The 17,705-nt window shown below is 43.7% G+C and overlaps 1 protein-coding gene across 2 annotated transcripts in view; it reads right to left on the bottom strand.

The window, feature by feature from the left end:
- Nucleotides 1-17,705, bottom strand: part of TRIP10 (thyroid hormone receptor interactor 10) — an 81,998-nt gene that overhangs the window by 32,131 nt on the left and 32,162 nt on the right. For both annotated transcript variants that reach the window (XM_080988173.1, XM_080988174.1), the window contains exon 2: nucleotides 416-531. In XM_080988173.1, the coding sequence (XP_080844299.1) occupies nucleotides 416-531 (116 nt within the window). The remainder of the gene's footprint in view (nucleotides 1-415; nucleotides 532-17,705) is intronic.

The raw sequence follows: 17,705 nt of genomic DNA, 5'->3' as shown, positions 1-17,705 counted from the left end.
AACGCCACACAAGGTGTCACTGTGTCGTTGTTGTTGTTTTATTGAATCTAAAATAGTGGCCATCACTACATCCAGTGGCAGTTCCACAATTATTCACACTGTGAAGAACTTCATTGTTTTGTCCATCATAAACCGAATGAAAAATCAACTTGATTCTAACCAAGTATCTTAAAAAGGGGAGAAAAAAGTCACTCCACCCACTATCTCTACACTATTCCAGAATCTATCAAGCACCTCAGGAGCAAGTTTTTAAACCTCACTCTCCCTGACAAACTGCTATTCTCCGATGCCAAGCATAAACAATGACCAGTTGGTGATGTATCCCTTCCCCTTCCCCTCCCCATGGCCCGTCCCAAGCGCTGCCATTCCCTGCCTGGCTCAGCCGTCCTTGTAATAACCCAAGCATAATACCTACCTCAGCTGCTTTGCATACGCCTGCTCGATCTCTGTCCGCTCTTTCACAAACTTGACGTATTTGTCCATCAGGTCCAGGCCCCATTGAGTGTGGCGCTCAATTGTGTCAAATTGATCCTAAAGGGGAAGAGAGCAGGCGAAACATTACCAAACAACACCGAAAACAAGTGTTGTGCTGGCCCCAATAGGCGGAACCGAACATGCATTTAGATGGTAAAAAACGTGTCCGGGTTGAACCACTTTCGGCTGCAGTTGAGGTTCGGCACACAAAGTTCTCTCCACGTGGAAAACTAGCAGGTCAAGGATAGAACCTTTCCCAACAGAGCCACTGAGGTGTGTTGGCTCCTCTGTCAGACTAGGAGCTGTGAGTCCAGGTTTCAAAACTCTACTCAAACATGATGCTGACTGGGTGACTTTGGGTCGATTTCATCATTTTTCCACCTACCCGACTTCAGCGGTTTGTTGCAACGCTGCAGAGTGCAAGTGGGGAACCACGTCTATCACCTTGAGCTCCTTGGAGTAAAAAGCGAGGTACAGTGGACCCTCGAGTTATGTACCGCTCTGGATACGTAACTTTCGGGTTGCGAACGTGGCAAACCCGGAAGCATGCGCATAAGTGCTCTGCACACTGCACGTGTGTACAGAAGTGCTCTATCGTGCCGCACGCATGCGCAGAAGCAGCACCTCCAGTTACGGACAGGTTAAGTACAGACGTCTGGAACGAATTTAATTCGCATCCGGAGGGTCCACTGTATAAAGGTAACAAGAAGCTAGCTTTCTATGCAAATTAACTTTTTTGGGGGGGTATAGAAGGGGGGAAATATCGGCCATGCAAGCCCCTACCCACCGTCTGAAATGACGCAGCCCAGACACAGGCTAACCAACTCAGAAAGCGCTAGGTTAAACAGCGCAGAGCCTGTCAGGGCAGGAAGGAAGAGATGTGTACTTAGGGATTGCATAACAGCAACAAGGCTTATCTGCCATACGCTGATCTATCCATTTGGCTCACTGCCTAAATTTCAACAGGTAAATGAGCTTGCAGGTGTAGGCCTGTCCGTTATGAGGTGCCAGTCATGTAGCTCTGCCCGGATGCCCACATGTTTGTCCCCTTGCCAGCCTTACTCATAGGTCTAACCCAGGCATAGGTAAACTCGGCCCTCCAGATGTTCTGGGACTACAGTTCCCATCATCCCTGACCACTGGTCCTGTTAGCTAGGGATGATGGGAGTTGTAGTCCCAAAACATATGGAGGGCCGAGTTTGCCAGTGCCTGGTCTAACTCATAACATTTTGGAGTCTGGAAGTAGAAACTGCCCCCTTCCCCACACTAACAGAAGGCAAAATCCACCAGGAATCTCCCCTGTATAAAACCCATTGAAAAGCAGACAAAGAAGGAGAACTGGAGCACATCTTTCTATCTCCAGATGCCCTGGGTTCTGCATAGCTAAGGAGTTAGTGATAGAAACTGTGATAGAAAAGCTAGGAGCCAAATGGCTTTTGGGACCTGTGGGCACCAAAACAGAATGTCTAGTCGGCATTTCTTGGGGGGAGGGGCGGTCAGCAACACTTTTTATTTATTATTTTGATAAGCAGTAACTAATATGCAATTCCAATGACACAATGTTAATATCACATTTTTAACAGAAATTGTTAATATATGTTTAATTTGGTGTTGACAATAAAAAATATTGGTACCATACTTCAGTTTTCAAAAATTCTATTCTTTATTGTTAAACCCCTTAACATATTGTCTACCCTTAACATATACAGTTGTACCTTGGTTCTTGAACGTAATCTGTTCCGGAAGTCCATTCGATTTCCAAAACATTTGAAAACCAAGGTGCGGCTTCCGAAAAACATTCAAAAACCAGAACACTTACTTCCGGGTTTTTGGCGTTCAGGAGTCAAAATGCACAAGTACCAAGGCGTTCAAGAATCAAGATACAACTGTACTTCGAAGCTTCAAAGCACAGACATTTCAGTAAACATTGCGTGTCAGCCAGGCACAAAAAAATGGTACCCAGATTTTTTGAGGTGCTCACAAATGGAGAATCTTCAGGCGTGAAATGTGCCTGGTGCCCTGCTAATTTCGAATCCTGATAAGCAGAGTCTATTTCCTCACTCAACGTGCAACTACTAACCACCAGATCTACTGAGAATATCGACCTCTTGGATCCTTGCCAGTATTTCTTTATGTTCGCAACAGATATGAGAACTTTGTCTGAATGCAAGAAGGGAAACAAATGAGTCAGGGCAGTACACTCCCCTTGACACAACAATCTCCATAACAGTGGGAGCAAGGGGCCACCCAAGGACATGTGGCTGAGTTTACAAAACAAAAGGTACAGGAAGGTATTACACAGGAGAAAAGACATGGAGAAGGGTAATCCTCTGCTTTTCTCAAATAAGGCAGCTTCTAATCATATTCTTAATAAGCCTAGTTTGAGCCTGTTTGGCATTTCATAATGGGCTTGCTCCCCAAGTTAGCTTGGACATGCGCTGCACACAGCAACACTCCGACATGAGCCACAGTGCTGAGAATGGTGCAGAGACCATGGGTGGAAGTCTATTCGACTTCCAAAATGTTCAGAAACCAAAGCGCGGCTTCTGATTGGCTGCAGGAAGTTCCGCGGAAGCCCCACCGGACTTTTGGCTTCCAAAAATAGTTCGCAAACCGGAACACTCACTTATGGTTTTGCGGCGTTCAGGAGCCAAAATGTTCGAGAACTAAGCTGTTCGAAAACAAACGTACAGTGGTACCTCTGGTTAAGAACTTAATTCGTTCCGGTGGTTTGTTCTTAACCTGAAACTGTTTTTAACCTGAGGTACCACTTAAGCTAATGGGACCTGCTGCTGCCGCCGCGCTGCCGCTGAACAATTTCTGTTCTCATCCTGAGTTAAAGGTCTTAACCTAAGGTACTACTTCCGTGTTAGCGGAATCTGTAACCTGAAGTGTCTGTAACCCGAGGTACCGCTGTAGGACTGTACAAGCAGAAAGCAGGATTTTTCTACTACCTTTGAACAAGCTGTCTATATTACACATGACTCAGAACTGAGTGCTGCTATTCTGTGAAGTAGAGTAGAGCTATGCCTGTCCATTGGAAGCTTTTATAGCACCATACAGCTGCCAGGGCTTTAAGTAAAAAATTTAAATTTATAAACATCAATAATGTTTTTTTAAAAAGGGAAACTTCTTTGCATAAGGTTGTCGAATAACACATATGCTTGATGCAGGAAGGTTTAAAAGCAACTGGGGTATTTCTTCAGCCCGGACCCCAGCCAGTTAGCCATTTTTCACTTCTTCAACGTGGAATCCTGTTTTAAAATCCTACTTGCAGTTGCTGTAGATTTGAGGAAGTTTTCCAGCACCGTAGCTAAGCAACTTTTATTTTTATGCATGCATGCATGCAGGAGGATGAAAAGAAAGTTAATACTGTCCGAAAACCTCTCTGAATATACTGCTTATGTAACTAAACTACCTGGTGTTCTGCTTCCAAAAGTTTAATTACATCACATTATCTCGTGTAGTTAAGAGTACCCTGCTTTAAATCCACAGTGGGTCACAAACACAGGGGCAACAGGCTAGATTCTGAGTTTATTCCAGTCCTCACAGATGTTCCACGTAGTCTGTTATTAGTGTTGGGAATAGATGGATCTGTAAATCCCACCGTTTCTCATCTTCCCAATCTTAAATTCACTTCAACAAATTCCCTCATCAGTTTGCAATTTTAATTGCAGTTTGCGCTTTTTTTAAAAAAAGCCCTCACAAAATTTGCCAGCATTTTAGTGTACATTTCCCCTAACAGTCAATTTTTCAATCCATTTTCTCTAATAGAGTGCATTTTGCATGTTACTGTCACCAAAGCACATTTTCATTTTTGTGCACTTTCCTCCAATATAAGCACATGCATTTTGGTTGGAGAACTGCATCCCAAAATTTGGAGAAGTGCAAATTTCAAAGAATAGCTGTTTATGGTCTTGGGAAGTGTAAATTGGGCCACCCTCGCCATCTCTACTCAGTGTATTTATTTATTTATAAAAATACCTGTATGCTGTAATCTCATAAAACAAAATATCAAAGCAGTTTTTATCCATGCACAATAAAAACCGCATCAAGATTTAAAATTACAAACCAGCTACTACAGAAACTGATTTTCTTAATTTCCCTGAATAGAAAACTTTTCGGCAAGTGTTTAAAGGTTATTAGAGAAGACGCCTGCTGCATCTGTTGGCCTAGCCTTCCACCTTACTGGGTTTCATGCTAATGTCAAATGAGCTTTGCCAACAGGGGAGGGAAATGCTTTGTGTGGTTTGCTGTCTTCCTCCCCTCTCCCCGAGTGCTCAAAATAAACCACACAAAGCAATCAGATAAACGAAACCACAAAACATTAATTCCCACAAACATTTTAGGAAAGCCTCAACAGTATTCGCTGAGTCCTGAGCATAGGACTAGATTCAGATTGACACAAGGCTACTACTGAAAAGAGAAACCCTGTGTTGAGTTTTCTTTCTTTCCCTCCACAATACAGTCATACTCAAGTTATAGACGCTTCAGGTTGCGTTTTTTCGGGTTACGGACCGCCGAAACCCGGAAGTACCGGAACGGGTTACTTCCGGGTTTCAGCAGTCGCGTATGCGCAGAAAGCACTAAATCGCGCTTTGTGCATGCACGTAAGTGCCGAATCGCAACCCAGGCATGCGCAGAGGTGCCACTGCAGGTTGCGAACATGCATCCCACACGGATCACATTCGCAACCTGAGCGTCCACTGTATAGGGAATAATTTACCTGGTTGCATTGTGCATTTCCAGTGGGGAAACACACAAGCAGATGTCTTAACACAAGGTAAAATTGACAACAGGGAAGAACTCAACTCAGGGATGCTATTTTCTGAGGCAGCTCCATATCTGACCCAAACACATGACCGCTGAATATGCCAAACGCCAAAAAGCAACGGGCTGTCATGCAATGACATCTTCTAGGTCAAGAGGTCAACGGCAAGATAATAATTTGGCCACTGGAAAAGAATAAAAAATCCCAGCAAGGGCCAAAGGGAATCATTTTAACAACTTCCATGCTGTTTCCTTGAGTCAGCCACTCAGACCTTGGCTCTGCCTTCCGAAGAGAGGGAAAAAGTCCCAAGCAAAAGGCGGATTCAAATAACAGGCTTAACTTCAGAAGAGATGGAGGTTGGCAGGAGAAAATTGGCAGCTGCTGAATTCTGCACTCCAAGCAAGCCATGTTATTGGGAAGGCTGGCCCTGCATGCTCTGGGGTTCAGAAATGCTAAGCAGGAACTCAAAAGAGCTTCACCAAAGTCCTCTGCTGATCTGTATACAAATTGCAAGCGGACCTTTAGGCACAAATTTTGTAGCAAGATGTCTCAAATCTACCCCAAACTGGAAGGTGCTAAATACAAACGGTCTAACGCTGCAATCCAAACCACACTTACTAAACACGCCTAGGATTGTGTGCCGTACAAAGGTGGAGAACGAGTACGGTACCCACTAAGGAAGAGTGGCAGTTTAAAATGCTTGAATTTGTTGAATTGGCAGGTATAATGAATAGGATAAGAGAAAAGGATGATAAAAGAATGTAAGGAGGACTGGAAAAAGTTCATTGAATATTTTAAGAACCAGTATAAACAAGTAAATAACCTAGCAGGTCTTTCTTGAGTAAATCCAGCAGAACAGGAGCGAATAGAAATTAACAGAGGAAGAAATTTGAAGGTTAAAAATCTGGAATATGCGATTTAGTAGAAAAGTTAAAAAATTATGAAAAGGGTAGAAGGGGAGTCGCTAGGTATTTAGTTGTATGTCGTGACTGTTACGAAAGTTGTATAATTGGTGGGTGGAGGGAAAGGGATGTGTGTTTTGTTTCTGTATTAAAAATGTAAATAAAAATATTAAATTTTTTTAAAGGATTGTGTGCTTTAAGTTAATTACATTATTCTAACGGCATATTTTTTAATGTGTCTGTCAGGCATTACACTCATTGGCCAGAACACCAGACAGATTTCCTTCCTACTGAACAAGCAGAACACTGCCTGCATATTTTGCCATCTCTCTTTGCATAAGAGACGTCTTTGGATACAAAGACACATTTTTTTAAAAAAAATATTAATATTAATAATAATGTAAATCTAACATTAAGGGAAGAGTCCAAAATACCCTGAAGGAGACTAGACCCACCTCAAGGCTCTGTAGCTAAGGTTCTGACTGCATGTCAGATACTGTAAAATAGAAATAATTATTTTGCCTTCTCTTTTAATATCTCTCTGCTGTTGGGTCAAACACAGCCATCCAACATCCGAATCTCATAGGTAGGATCAGAATCAGGAATCACTCTTGTAATAATAACATAACACAAATGTGTGTGGTGGTTAAATTTATCTTAAGGCAGAGGGGTGCCATAAATGTTTTAGCTGAGATTCCTGCATTTCAGGGGGTTGGACTAAAGGATCTTCAGAGTTCCTTCCAACTCTACAATTCTATGATGCAATAACATTTTCCAGGAATAAAACAAGCCTGGGTTGTTTGGTGCTATGCAGATATCAAGGTCGGAGTACAAGGAGACAGAGATAATGTCTCTGCCTTGTTTATCAGCCCACATCCTAGCCTTAACAGAGCTGATATAAGGCCATGCAATGGACAGACAGCAAGTCAATACTTTGCTCTTAGATCTCTTCCGTCCCAAAGCACTCAAAATACTTTGCAAGCTTTTTGGCCCATGCAGTCTCCAGGAAAGACTCCAGGAAGATATTAGAATCACAGGAGTGGGGATGTGGTCTTGTTCAAGGTCACACAGTGGGAAAGTTAAAAGAACTCATGAGCCTTACTAAGCAAGTAGTATTCAATGGGTTCCACTTACACACAAGAGAGAGAGAGAGAAACTAAACTAACTAACTAACTAACTAACTACAGTGGTACCTCGGGTTAAGTACTTAATTCGTTCTGGAGGTCTGTTCTTAACCTGAAACTGTTCTTAACCTGAAGCACCACTTTAGCTAATGGGGCCTCCCGCTGCTGCCACCACACGATTTCTGTTCTCATCCTGAAGCAAAGTTCTTAACCTGAGGTAATATTTCTGGGTTAGCAGAGTCTGTAACCTGAAATGTATGTAACCTGAAGCGTATGTAACCCGAGGTACCACTGTAACTGAGATTTCTGTATGCGTACTCTGGAGACTGCAGTTTTATCATCTCCACTCTCCAAGCCAGATGGATGGGGAAAGAGAGAGACAGAGAGAGCCAGCAAGCTTTGAAGTAAGAATTCCAGAGTACATACTGCTCCCTTTCAATTCTCTATGTCATGAAGTATGGAACTGAGCTTTCATAGGATGCCAGATTACACTTCAAATAGAAAGTATATTTCTAGTCCTCACTGTTGCAGTAGGAAATTTCAAGAAAACACGGTCAATGTCTCTTTGCTGAAGGCCCCGAAGGAGGATTTCTGCTTATAATGTGTTTGAATGTGTGAGTGGACAAGCCCAACACCAGTTTGTGTAAGAACCGTTTCAAAATAATTGAGTATTGCGAAGCACAGCCTTCCAAACTCCAGGAGGCGGTATAATTGTGAGCCCTCTAGCAGCTGGTTTTGGGGAACTGGCTGCTTTTAATGAAAGGGCCGGTGCTGTGCTTTTTCTATTGTAATTATATGTATGTTTTAAACAGATCTCATATATGTATACAGTTTTGATTCTATTAACATTTAATTGCTTTTCAATGATTTCTCCCTCCTATGTTTTTAGCGATCCTTGTTTTTCCCCTGTATGCCACCTTGAGTCCTCTCAGGGATAAAGGCCAGTTATAAATGTATAATAATGATAATCATTCTCAAAGCAGCAAAGGGCTTGCTATTTAGGAAAGCTAATCTGCCTTAGAATGGACTTTGTCCCTTCAGACTTCATTCTACTGCAGAAAAAGGGAAAAGTTCTTGAAGCTGAGATTTCCCCCAAAAGTCCCTACATTACATACGCATAGGCTCAGAATTTCTCCACGTTTCCATGAAGCAGGAAAAACTCTGCTTAGATTTGGTGGATTCACGCAGGGAAAAAACCTTAGCATCAACTGTGAAACAAACAAACACATTCCTGATGCGGCTTCTTTGTCAAAATGCAGTAGGCAATGAAGCAGGCAAGAGATAGAGTGAAGAACAGTTTTTTGTTTTTTTAAAAATAATATTTATTAGAATTTCAAAAGGAAAAGATTAAGAAAATTAACAATAAAAAGGAAAAATACAAAATACAAAATACAAAAAAGAAAAAAACAGTTAAAAACAATTCCATCTTTTCATCACTTCTTTTACATTTACTTGTTTCCCAGACCTCCTCATACCTCCCTCTTTTGTATTCCAATTCAATTTGTTAGTCCAGCGATTCCTTTCCCTCCTTTTTAATCCTGATCTTTAATCTTGATGTATTATAACATTAAATTTTTACATATTAAAAACCAATTTTTCCATATTCTTTTATACCATTACCGCTAGAAACCGCTTAACTTCAATCCGTCATCATTCTAACATTCAGAGTGAAGAACAGTTTTGGAGTCAGCAAAAATGTCAACATCCTTCTACAACACTACGTAAGGGCCCGGGCGCATTCTGGGGGAAAAGGTGGTTTATTTTTATTTATTTCATAAACCCACATATCTGGCTTGCCTGAACAAAAACGTCACATCTAGTTTGGCCCTCAGATGTAAGCCACTGCAGCGAATATTATATTTTGGAAGTTTCTGAACCAAGTCATGCTGCTCTCTCTGTGCGATGTGGGAGAGATAAGCTTAGAAGACACCCTGGTAGCTGGCGGCCTTGGCTGAGATGGGAAGAAACACACCACGGGAACCAGGAGCTCTACAAAGTTAGTGAGGGATGGCTGAATATCAAGTTCAATCGAAACACGTTACAGAGAGCGAGGGAACCCTTGAGAAATTTAAGCAGACTCTGAACAAAAAACCCTCACTGCCACTAGAAGTAGCAGCTCCACAATGTCTGCGGCGAGTGCAGGTCTCCAGAAAAAAAGTTCTGCTTCCGAAAACACAGCCTAGAGGGCATCCAGGGTATATTTTACTTCTGCGTGCCTTGCAGTCACGTAGGAGAGAAATGCTACCCACTCTGAGACCCCAAAGCTAATTCTCCCCTGGTCTCCTCGCTGGCCCAAGTAGGACTAATTCAGCCAGCTGGCCCTGGGGATTATCTAATGCTTATTTCCCCTAAATTGATTTTTGATTTTTATTGTTATTCATGTTTTTATACTGTATTTTATGCTGCTTTTATAATTAAGTGCTTTAAATTTGTTGTTAGCCACCCTGAGCCTGGTTTTTGAACTGAGAAGGGTGGGGTATAAATTATTATTATTATTATTATTATTATTATTATTATTATTATTATTACATTTAAGAAGTTGCATAAGCCATGGAAGCAGCTTCCGCACCACAGAGATTCCTGTGTTGCAGAACTTGCTATTGCAACATCCCAATGCACAGAAGGATTGCCCTTCCCTAACAAATGACTTATCATCCTCGACAGCCAAGCAGTTCTCCCAGTGCTCACAGCCTCACAAGTACGTAAGTTGGAACCTCCACCCGGAGAGAACTTGCTCACTGCACTTCCAGTCAATGCCAAGGAAGTCCACCCTCTTTCATGTCCGTGACCACCTTCCCAGGACAATAAAGCAAAGAGACTTCAACAGACTCGGGAAGGAGACTCATATCATGACAGATACTCTTCTCCCTTGCCATTATCAGATGGAAACCAGATGGAAGTTTGTCAAGCAGCAGGAGAGTTCTTTTGCGTCATCTCACCAGCTAGGCTTTCTAAAATACAGATTTCCATGACTATGGAACAAACTGGGCAGTCCAAGCAGCAACCAGTCTAGGCAGTTCTCACTGCTAGTAAGTCAGCGTGGAAAGAGCTAACCCTAAGGAGGCAGAACGGTTTGGAAATGTCCTCTTTTTGTTGAGGCAGCACACCTACTCTGGCATCCTACGTTGGACCACTTCCTACGTGGTCTCCTAAGTACTGAACTGCAGGGCTAAAAGTCAGGAGAACCAAGTGCCTATCTCTACGCTTGCAAGAACTCCCCAAGCAACAGAGATGAAAGCAAAGGAATATAACTACCTAAGGCTTCTATGGTGCTGGAGGAGACTCTTGAGAGTCCCATGGACTGCAAGAAGATCAAACCTATCCATTCTGAAGGAAATCAGCCCTGAGTGCTCACTGGAAGGACAGATCCTGAAGCTGAGGCTCCAATACTTTGGCCACCTCATGAGAAGAGAAGACTCCCTGGATAAGACCCTGATGCTGGGAAAGATTGAGGGCACAAGGAGAAGGGGACGACAGAGGACGAGGTGGTTGGACAGTGTTCTCGAAACTACCATCATGAGTTTGACCAAACTGCGGGAGGCAGTGGAAGACAGGAGGGCCTGGCGTGCTCTGGTCCATGGGGTCACGAAGAGTCAGACACGACTAAACGACAACAAAGGCTTCTACTGAGCAGATCTTCTCTCTAAAAAAACATTTCTGCAACATACTGGAAGTGCAGTGAGCAAGTTCTCTCCAGGTACTTCACAGAGGTTCTCAAGGGGCAAATGCCTTGCACTCCTTCATTCCACAGCCTTGCTAAAATGAAAGATGGTTTCTCAAGATATACTTCCACTTTGATCATTCAAGTACAGTACAAGAAACCGGTACTTTAAATATGTCATCAGGATAATTATACTAGGCAATAAACAGCTAACCACATTTTATCCAAATAACCCTTAAGACATCCTTTTAAAGCAGGTCAAGGAGCCAGGGGAAAGAAATGTTGTTTCCCCCAAAATCACCTGCAAGTTTGTCGCTGAAAAGAGATTTCAACTAAGTCTTTCCCAGTTCACACTGTTAGCTGAAACAGTATGCAAAGTCTCATTAGCAGGATATAATATAATGGTCCATCACAGCTACCCATTGCCCAGAATTATATTTGTAGAGGTGGGGAAAGACTGTAAGTGGACAGGAAGAATTGAGGATCACTGTTGAAACAGCAAAGCAGTGATCTAAACCTGATAGGGGCCCAGGAGCCCACCAGCTTACGCAAACTTAAAAGTGTCGGAGCCACTGGCCAACAGCACAAAATCTTCATGCCGAGAACAAGCTGTTGCTTCCAGGGAACAGGACATCTGGCAGGAAGAATGGCTGGCTGGCTGGCCAACGAATGGGAGTTTGGCTGAGACCAAGTTTCAGACTGGGATCCTCCCAGAGCTCAGATCCTATGGGGGGATTACAAGACGAAATGCCGATCCTCCCACTCACAGCAACATTAGGAGGGAAAACAGCTCGGAGGATGTTTACCAAGAATAAACCCTATCACGGAGGCCTTGTAAATGGACTGCAACCAGCCTTGGAGCTTGTTCTGGGGATAGATAGAGAACATATGGATGGAGAGAGCTGGAGCCCTGCTGCCCAGGAAATCAAGGAACAGATGCTCACTGGCCACCAGCAGTTTGAACTTTATGGGGTAAGAACATGCGCATCTAAAAGCACGACACTCCTTTACACAGGGAATGGGATGAGGTGGCGCTGTGGTCTAAAGCACTGAGCATCTTGGGCTTGCTGATCAGAAGGTCGGCGGTTCAAATCCCTGCGATGGGGTGAGCTCCTGTTGCTCTGTCCCAGCTCCTGCCAACCTAGCAGTTTGAAAGCACACTAGTGCAAGTAGATAAATAGGTACCACTGCGGTGGGAAGGTAAATGGTGTTTCCGTGCGCTCTGGCTTCCGTCATGGTGTTCCTTGCGCCAGAAGAGGTTTAGTCAAGCTGGCCACATGACCCAGAAAGCTGTCTGTGGACAAACACCGGCTCCCTCGGCCTAAAAGCGAGATGAGCCGCACCCCATGGTCGCCTTTGAATGGACTTAACTGTCCTTTACCTTTACCTTACCTAATAGTCCATCCAGCCCAGCTTCATTGGCAGTGGCTGGCATAAGGGCTCTCATCCTCCAGGCAGAACTCTTCCCTAGACCTGCTGGTTGAGAACTTCTAAGTGGACATGACCAGAAGTCATGGGGCTCAGTCTGTAGAGCATGAGACTCTTAACCTCAGGATCTGGGGTTTGAGTCCTGCATTGCAGGGGGTTGGGCTAGAGGGCTTTGTGGTCCCTTCCAACTCTACAATTCCACAACAGGGAGTGAGCGAAGGACCTCATGTGCACATTCTAACTCTCAGCTCTGGACCATCCATGAGGCTGAGGGGACCGTTTGACGGAAAACAAGCTAGTCAGACTTTCAGCTCAAGTTTCAATTCAGCCAAGCCAGCATTTCCTCAGCCGCCCAACTACAATCCTGAAATCATGACTGGCCTTCCACGCAAAGTTGGTAAGGTATAATGCATATGAATAATACATGCTTGAATCTTGTCACACACCCTTGTCAAGCCTCTCACAAAAATGAGCACGAGGCAACAGAACAGAACTCGGCAAGAAGCAAAGACAATGGCCAATTCTCACCTATCTCCATTCCTGACAACTGAGGGTGGGTCCTCTGTCCTCAGCGATGCTTGCAGGTAACTAAGGCAACACTGCAGATCTAATGTCTAAAGGTAAAGGGACCCCTGACCAATAGGTCCAGTCGTGACCAACTCTGGGGCTGCAGCGCTCATCTCGCTTTATTGGCCGAGGGAGCCGGCGTACAGCTTCTGGGTCATGTGGCCAGCATGACTAAGCCGCTTCTGGAGAACCAGAGCAGCGCATAGAAACGCCATTTACCTTCCCGCCGGAGCAGTACCTATTTATCTACTTGCACTTTGACGCGCTTTCGAACTGCTAGGTTGGCAGGAGCAGGGACCGAGCAACAGGAGCTCACCCCGTCGTGGGGATTCGAACTGCCGACCTTCTGATCGGCAAGTCCTAGGCTCTGTGGTTTAACCTACAGTGCCACCCGCGTCCCTATCTAATGTCTAGTTAACGGTTAAACCAGGGGTCAGCAAACCTTTTCAGCAGGGGACCACTGTCCCTCAGACCTTGTGGGGGGCTGGATTATATTTTGAAAAAAAATATGAACGAATTCCTATGCCCCACAAATAACCCAGAGATGCATTTTAAATAAAAGCACACATTCTACTCATGTAAAAACACGTTGATTCCTAGACCGTCCGTGGGTTGGATTTAGTAGGCGACTGGGCCGGATCCAGCCCCCGGGCCTTAGTTTGCCTACCCATGGGTTAAACTCTCCTTCCCCACAAACCCCACCCAATTATTACAATCTAGAAGTCACTGCCTATTCAACCCCAGACAGAAAGCATTATAAATGAGGTTACTGTACTATAACTGGTGACATGGGGCACAAAATTTTCAACTGCTATATCCCCCCCCCAAAATGTCCATTTCTAAAACACATTTGTTTCATTAAATGTAATTATCAAGATAATCGGGGGGGGGGGAAGGGTGGTTTCAGATTAGTGCCATTTTTTCCTCCCTAATGACTCTCTCTAGGAAGCATGCATATATCATAAAATAAAAATTGAAACATTTAAAACCAGGAAAAAGCATTAAAAATAGATAATCTACAACATATTTAAGAACAGGTACATCCAAATCACGTGCTTGGATTTTTCTTTTCTTTTTTTCTTTTCCGCCACAGTGGTCTCAAGAAATCCCTGTGGTACAGATTTTTCTGGCTTAGATCCCACTCAGATAATTAAGCTTTCATTACCCTCACCCACAATTCTCCTCTGTTGCAGCAAAAGCAACTGATTAATAAACATGGCAAGACAGCTACAGGCAAAGCTTTCAGACATAGCACGGTTCCAACAGCTTGCTAGTGACCCCAGCAGTTTACAGACCACCTAACCCTGTACTGATCACCTTCAACACAGGCTGCATGTCCTTCATGCACTGTCCTAAACAAACCTTAGTAATCTGTGCAAGTTCCTGCAGCCTTAATCTTCTTCTTGCTTGTGCCTATAAACCTCCATTACCCACCATCACAAATGCAGCAACCTAATCCCCACTGAGAGTGGTGGAAAGAGAGCAGCATGCTTAAGCATTTGAGCTGGCGGCAGAAAGTCCTCAGTTCAAGTCTTACCTTGGTTGTGAATGCACCAGATGGTTGAGGAAAGCTACTCTCTCTTGCACCCTCTTGGATGAAAGAATAGAACAGGGGTCGGGAACAGTGGACCAAAACCAGCTGATGTCATGGCTCCCCAAATCTCTTTTCTGATGAGAGCAGCTTTTGCATCTCATTTGGAAACCAAGGACCGAGAGTTTGGAGGAAGAATGGGGAGGCACACAATGCCAGATGCTTGAAGTCCAGTGTGAAGTTTCCACAGTCTGTGTTGATTTGGGGAGCCATGTCATCAGCTGGTGTTGGTCCGCTGTGCTTCATTAAGTCCAGAGTCAACACAGCCGTCTACCAGGAGATTTTGGAGCACTTCATGCTTCCTTCCACAGACGAGCTTTATGGGGATGCTGACTTCATTTTCCAGCAGGACTTTGGCACCTGCCCACACTGCCAAAAGCACCAAAACCTGGTTCAATGCCCATGGGATTACTGTGCTTGATTGGCCAGCAAATTCGCCTGACCTGAACCCCATAAAGAATCTATGGGGCATTGCCAAGAGAAAGAGAGAGACATGAGACCAAACAATGCAGAAGAACTGAAGGTTGCTATTGAAACACCCTGGTCTTCCATAACACCTCAGCAGTGCCACAGGCTGATAGCATCCATGCCACGCCGCATTGAGGCAGTAACTGATGCAAAAGGGGCCCAAACCAAGTACTGAGTACATGTGCATGCTTCTACTTCTCAGAGGTCCAGTATTGCTCTATTTGCAATCCTTGTTTTGATGATTTCATTTAATATTCTAATTTTCTGAGATTGTTAATTTGGGGTTTTCATCAGCTGTACGCCATGATCATCACAATTATAACAAATAAAGGCTTGACATAACTCGCTTTGCATGAGTCTATCTCATATATTAGTTTCACCTTTGGAGTTGAATTACTGAAATAAATGAACTTTTCCACAATATTCTAATTTTCTGAGTTTCACCTGTATGAAAGCTACTTTATTGATCAAGCATGCAACATGATGGAGGAGGCCTTGGTGCTTCTGATAGGTCAGGCTTGTGGCTTCATGAGCTCGTCATAGCTGAGCATAAGGCTCAGTCCCACCTGCAGTCATTCCCTCTGGATTGTGGAGATGACGACTAGCACACTAGCTGCAGCTTCAGGGGGTTGTATTTCCCCCACCCTGTGTGGGTTATGTGGTTCTAGCAAAGCCATGAATCCTTGTTTCTCCATTATCCTCCAGAAGTGTGTTAGTAGCCACACCAAAGACCCGAATTGGATTTCCTTTAGCTGGCAGTGTTTGCAGGGAAAACATGCATCGCTTTTCCTTCCTCTTTGAGTGCAGGCTGTGGAGAATGCAGCCAGCCAGGTTTTCCCAGTTAAGAGAAGAAAAGGCCAATTTGACAACTCCCACGACAAAGATGGCAGATATATACGCCTGGCTGCAGGGTGAGGTTGGGAACGTACTCATTCCCCAATAAATAAATAAAAATTAAAAACCAAGCCACGTCAAGCATCTGGAAAGGCACAAAGAGAAGACTGGGGCCGGAGTTGTCGTTGTTGCCTCACAGCACGAAGCAAGAAAACTATACCCATTACAGTGGTACCTCGGGTTACATACGCTTCAGGTTACACACTTTGCTAACCCAGAAATGGTGCTTCAGGTTAAGAACTTTGCTTCAGGATAAGAACAGAAACCGGGCTCCGGCGGCGCAGCGACAGCAGGAGGCCCCATTAGCTAAAGTGGTGCTTCAGGTTAAGAACAGTTTCAGGTTAAGAATGGACCTCTGGAACGAATTAAGTACTTAACCCGAGGTACCACTGTACTAGACTGTGGCCTTACTGAGGTGGTACGGGCAAAACTGTGTTTAGGCCACCCTAATTCAGACTGCAGGTGGGGCTCAGGGAAATTTAACAAACAAGTTGACCATTTCAATGAAAAGTCGGCGTAACTGATCACACAAGTTTGAAAATTGTCCATTCATCATCAAAAATAGGGGTTCAGAGAAAAGAGATCCATCCAAGTGAATTGGTTCAATGACTGTATTCAGGTGTCATGATAAACCCTGGTTTATTGGGACAAGAATGATCCTTGGGTTCATGCATTCCTCCACTCCGCTTTCCTTCTGTGGTGTGGCTCCAAGGAGTAGCTTGAAAGTAAAAAATAAAAAAGAATGGAAGCAAATGCTAAGTGCAGCTTGCAATTTCACGCAAACCCAGAAAACAGTGGTTCATTTTAACTGCCGTTCATTTGAAACAAATCAAACAATGGGAAATAAAGTTTACTTGTTTCAAACAAATGGTATTTTTAAATAAGCATGGTTTAGGGTTAGGTGTAAATGCTCAATTGTCAAAAACAGCAGTGAAAGCTTCCAATCTCCTACTCATAGTCAAACTAGGGCGGGCAGACCATGGACTCAGCTACAATACAGTGGTGCCTCGCAAGACGAAATTAATTCGTTCCGCGAGTTTTTTCGTCTAACGAATTTTTCGTCTTGCGAAGCACGAAATCCCATAGGAATGCATTGAAATCCAATTAATGCGTTCCTATGGTCAAAAAAAGTCCAAACAAAGCCAAATTTGGTACAAGAAGAGTTTATTAAGTGCTCTTTAAAGTCACACATACTGTAAAGAGCATTTCAAAAATTGAAGGAACAATAAATTAAGTATTTAAAAATCAACAAAGTGTACAGTACATTTTCTAAGACTCTGGGGGACAACTCGAAGAAGGTTCCTCTTCCACCCTTTGCTTCTTGCTGAAGAACCCCCTCCTCAACTGTTCCCCCAGCCACCCACCACACAGAAATTCAAATCCAGAATTTTTTTTAAAAAACAGCAGAGTGGCCCAATGGTCACAGAAAATCATAAAAATGCAGAAAAAAACCACACAAGCTTCCAGATTCTTGCAAACCCCTCCCCAACACCAAGTCCTTGAATTCCAAACACCCCAACCCAAAATCCAAAACCCCCCAAAAAAGTTTTAAAAGTTTAAAAGAAGTTTTAGAAAAGCTTCAAAAATCACCAAAGTCTTCAAAAACCTCAAAAAAGGCTACCACACTGCGTTCTATGAGTTGCTCCTCGAAGTCAAGTCGCAACTGTATTAACGGTGTTAAGAAAAAGGAAACAAACTTGCAAGACATTTTCGTTTTTCGTCTTGCGAAGCAAGCCCATAGGGAAATTCGTCTTGCGAAGCAGCTCAAAAAACGGAAAACCCTTTCGTCTAGCGAGTTTTCCGTCTTGCGAGGCATTCGTCTTGC

Source organism: Podarcis pityusensis, assembly GCF_964106645.2.
Source record: "Podarcis pityusensis genome assembly, chromosome: 17".
NCBI classification, from domain to species: domain Eukaryota; kingdom Metazoa; phylum Chordata; class Lepidosauria; order Squamata; family Lacertidae; genus Podarcis; species Podarcis pityusensis.
This window is presented reverse-complemented; position numbering and strand designations above follow the sequence as displayed.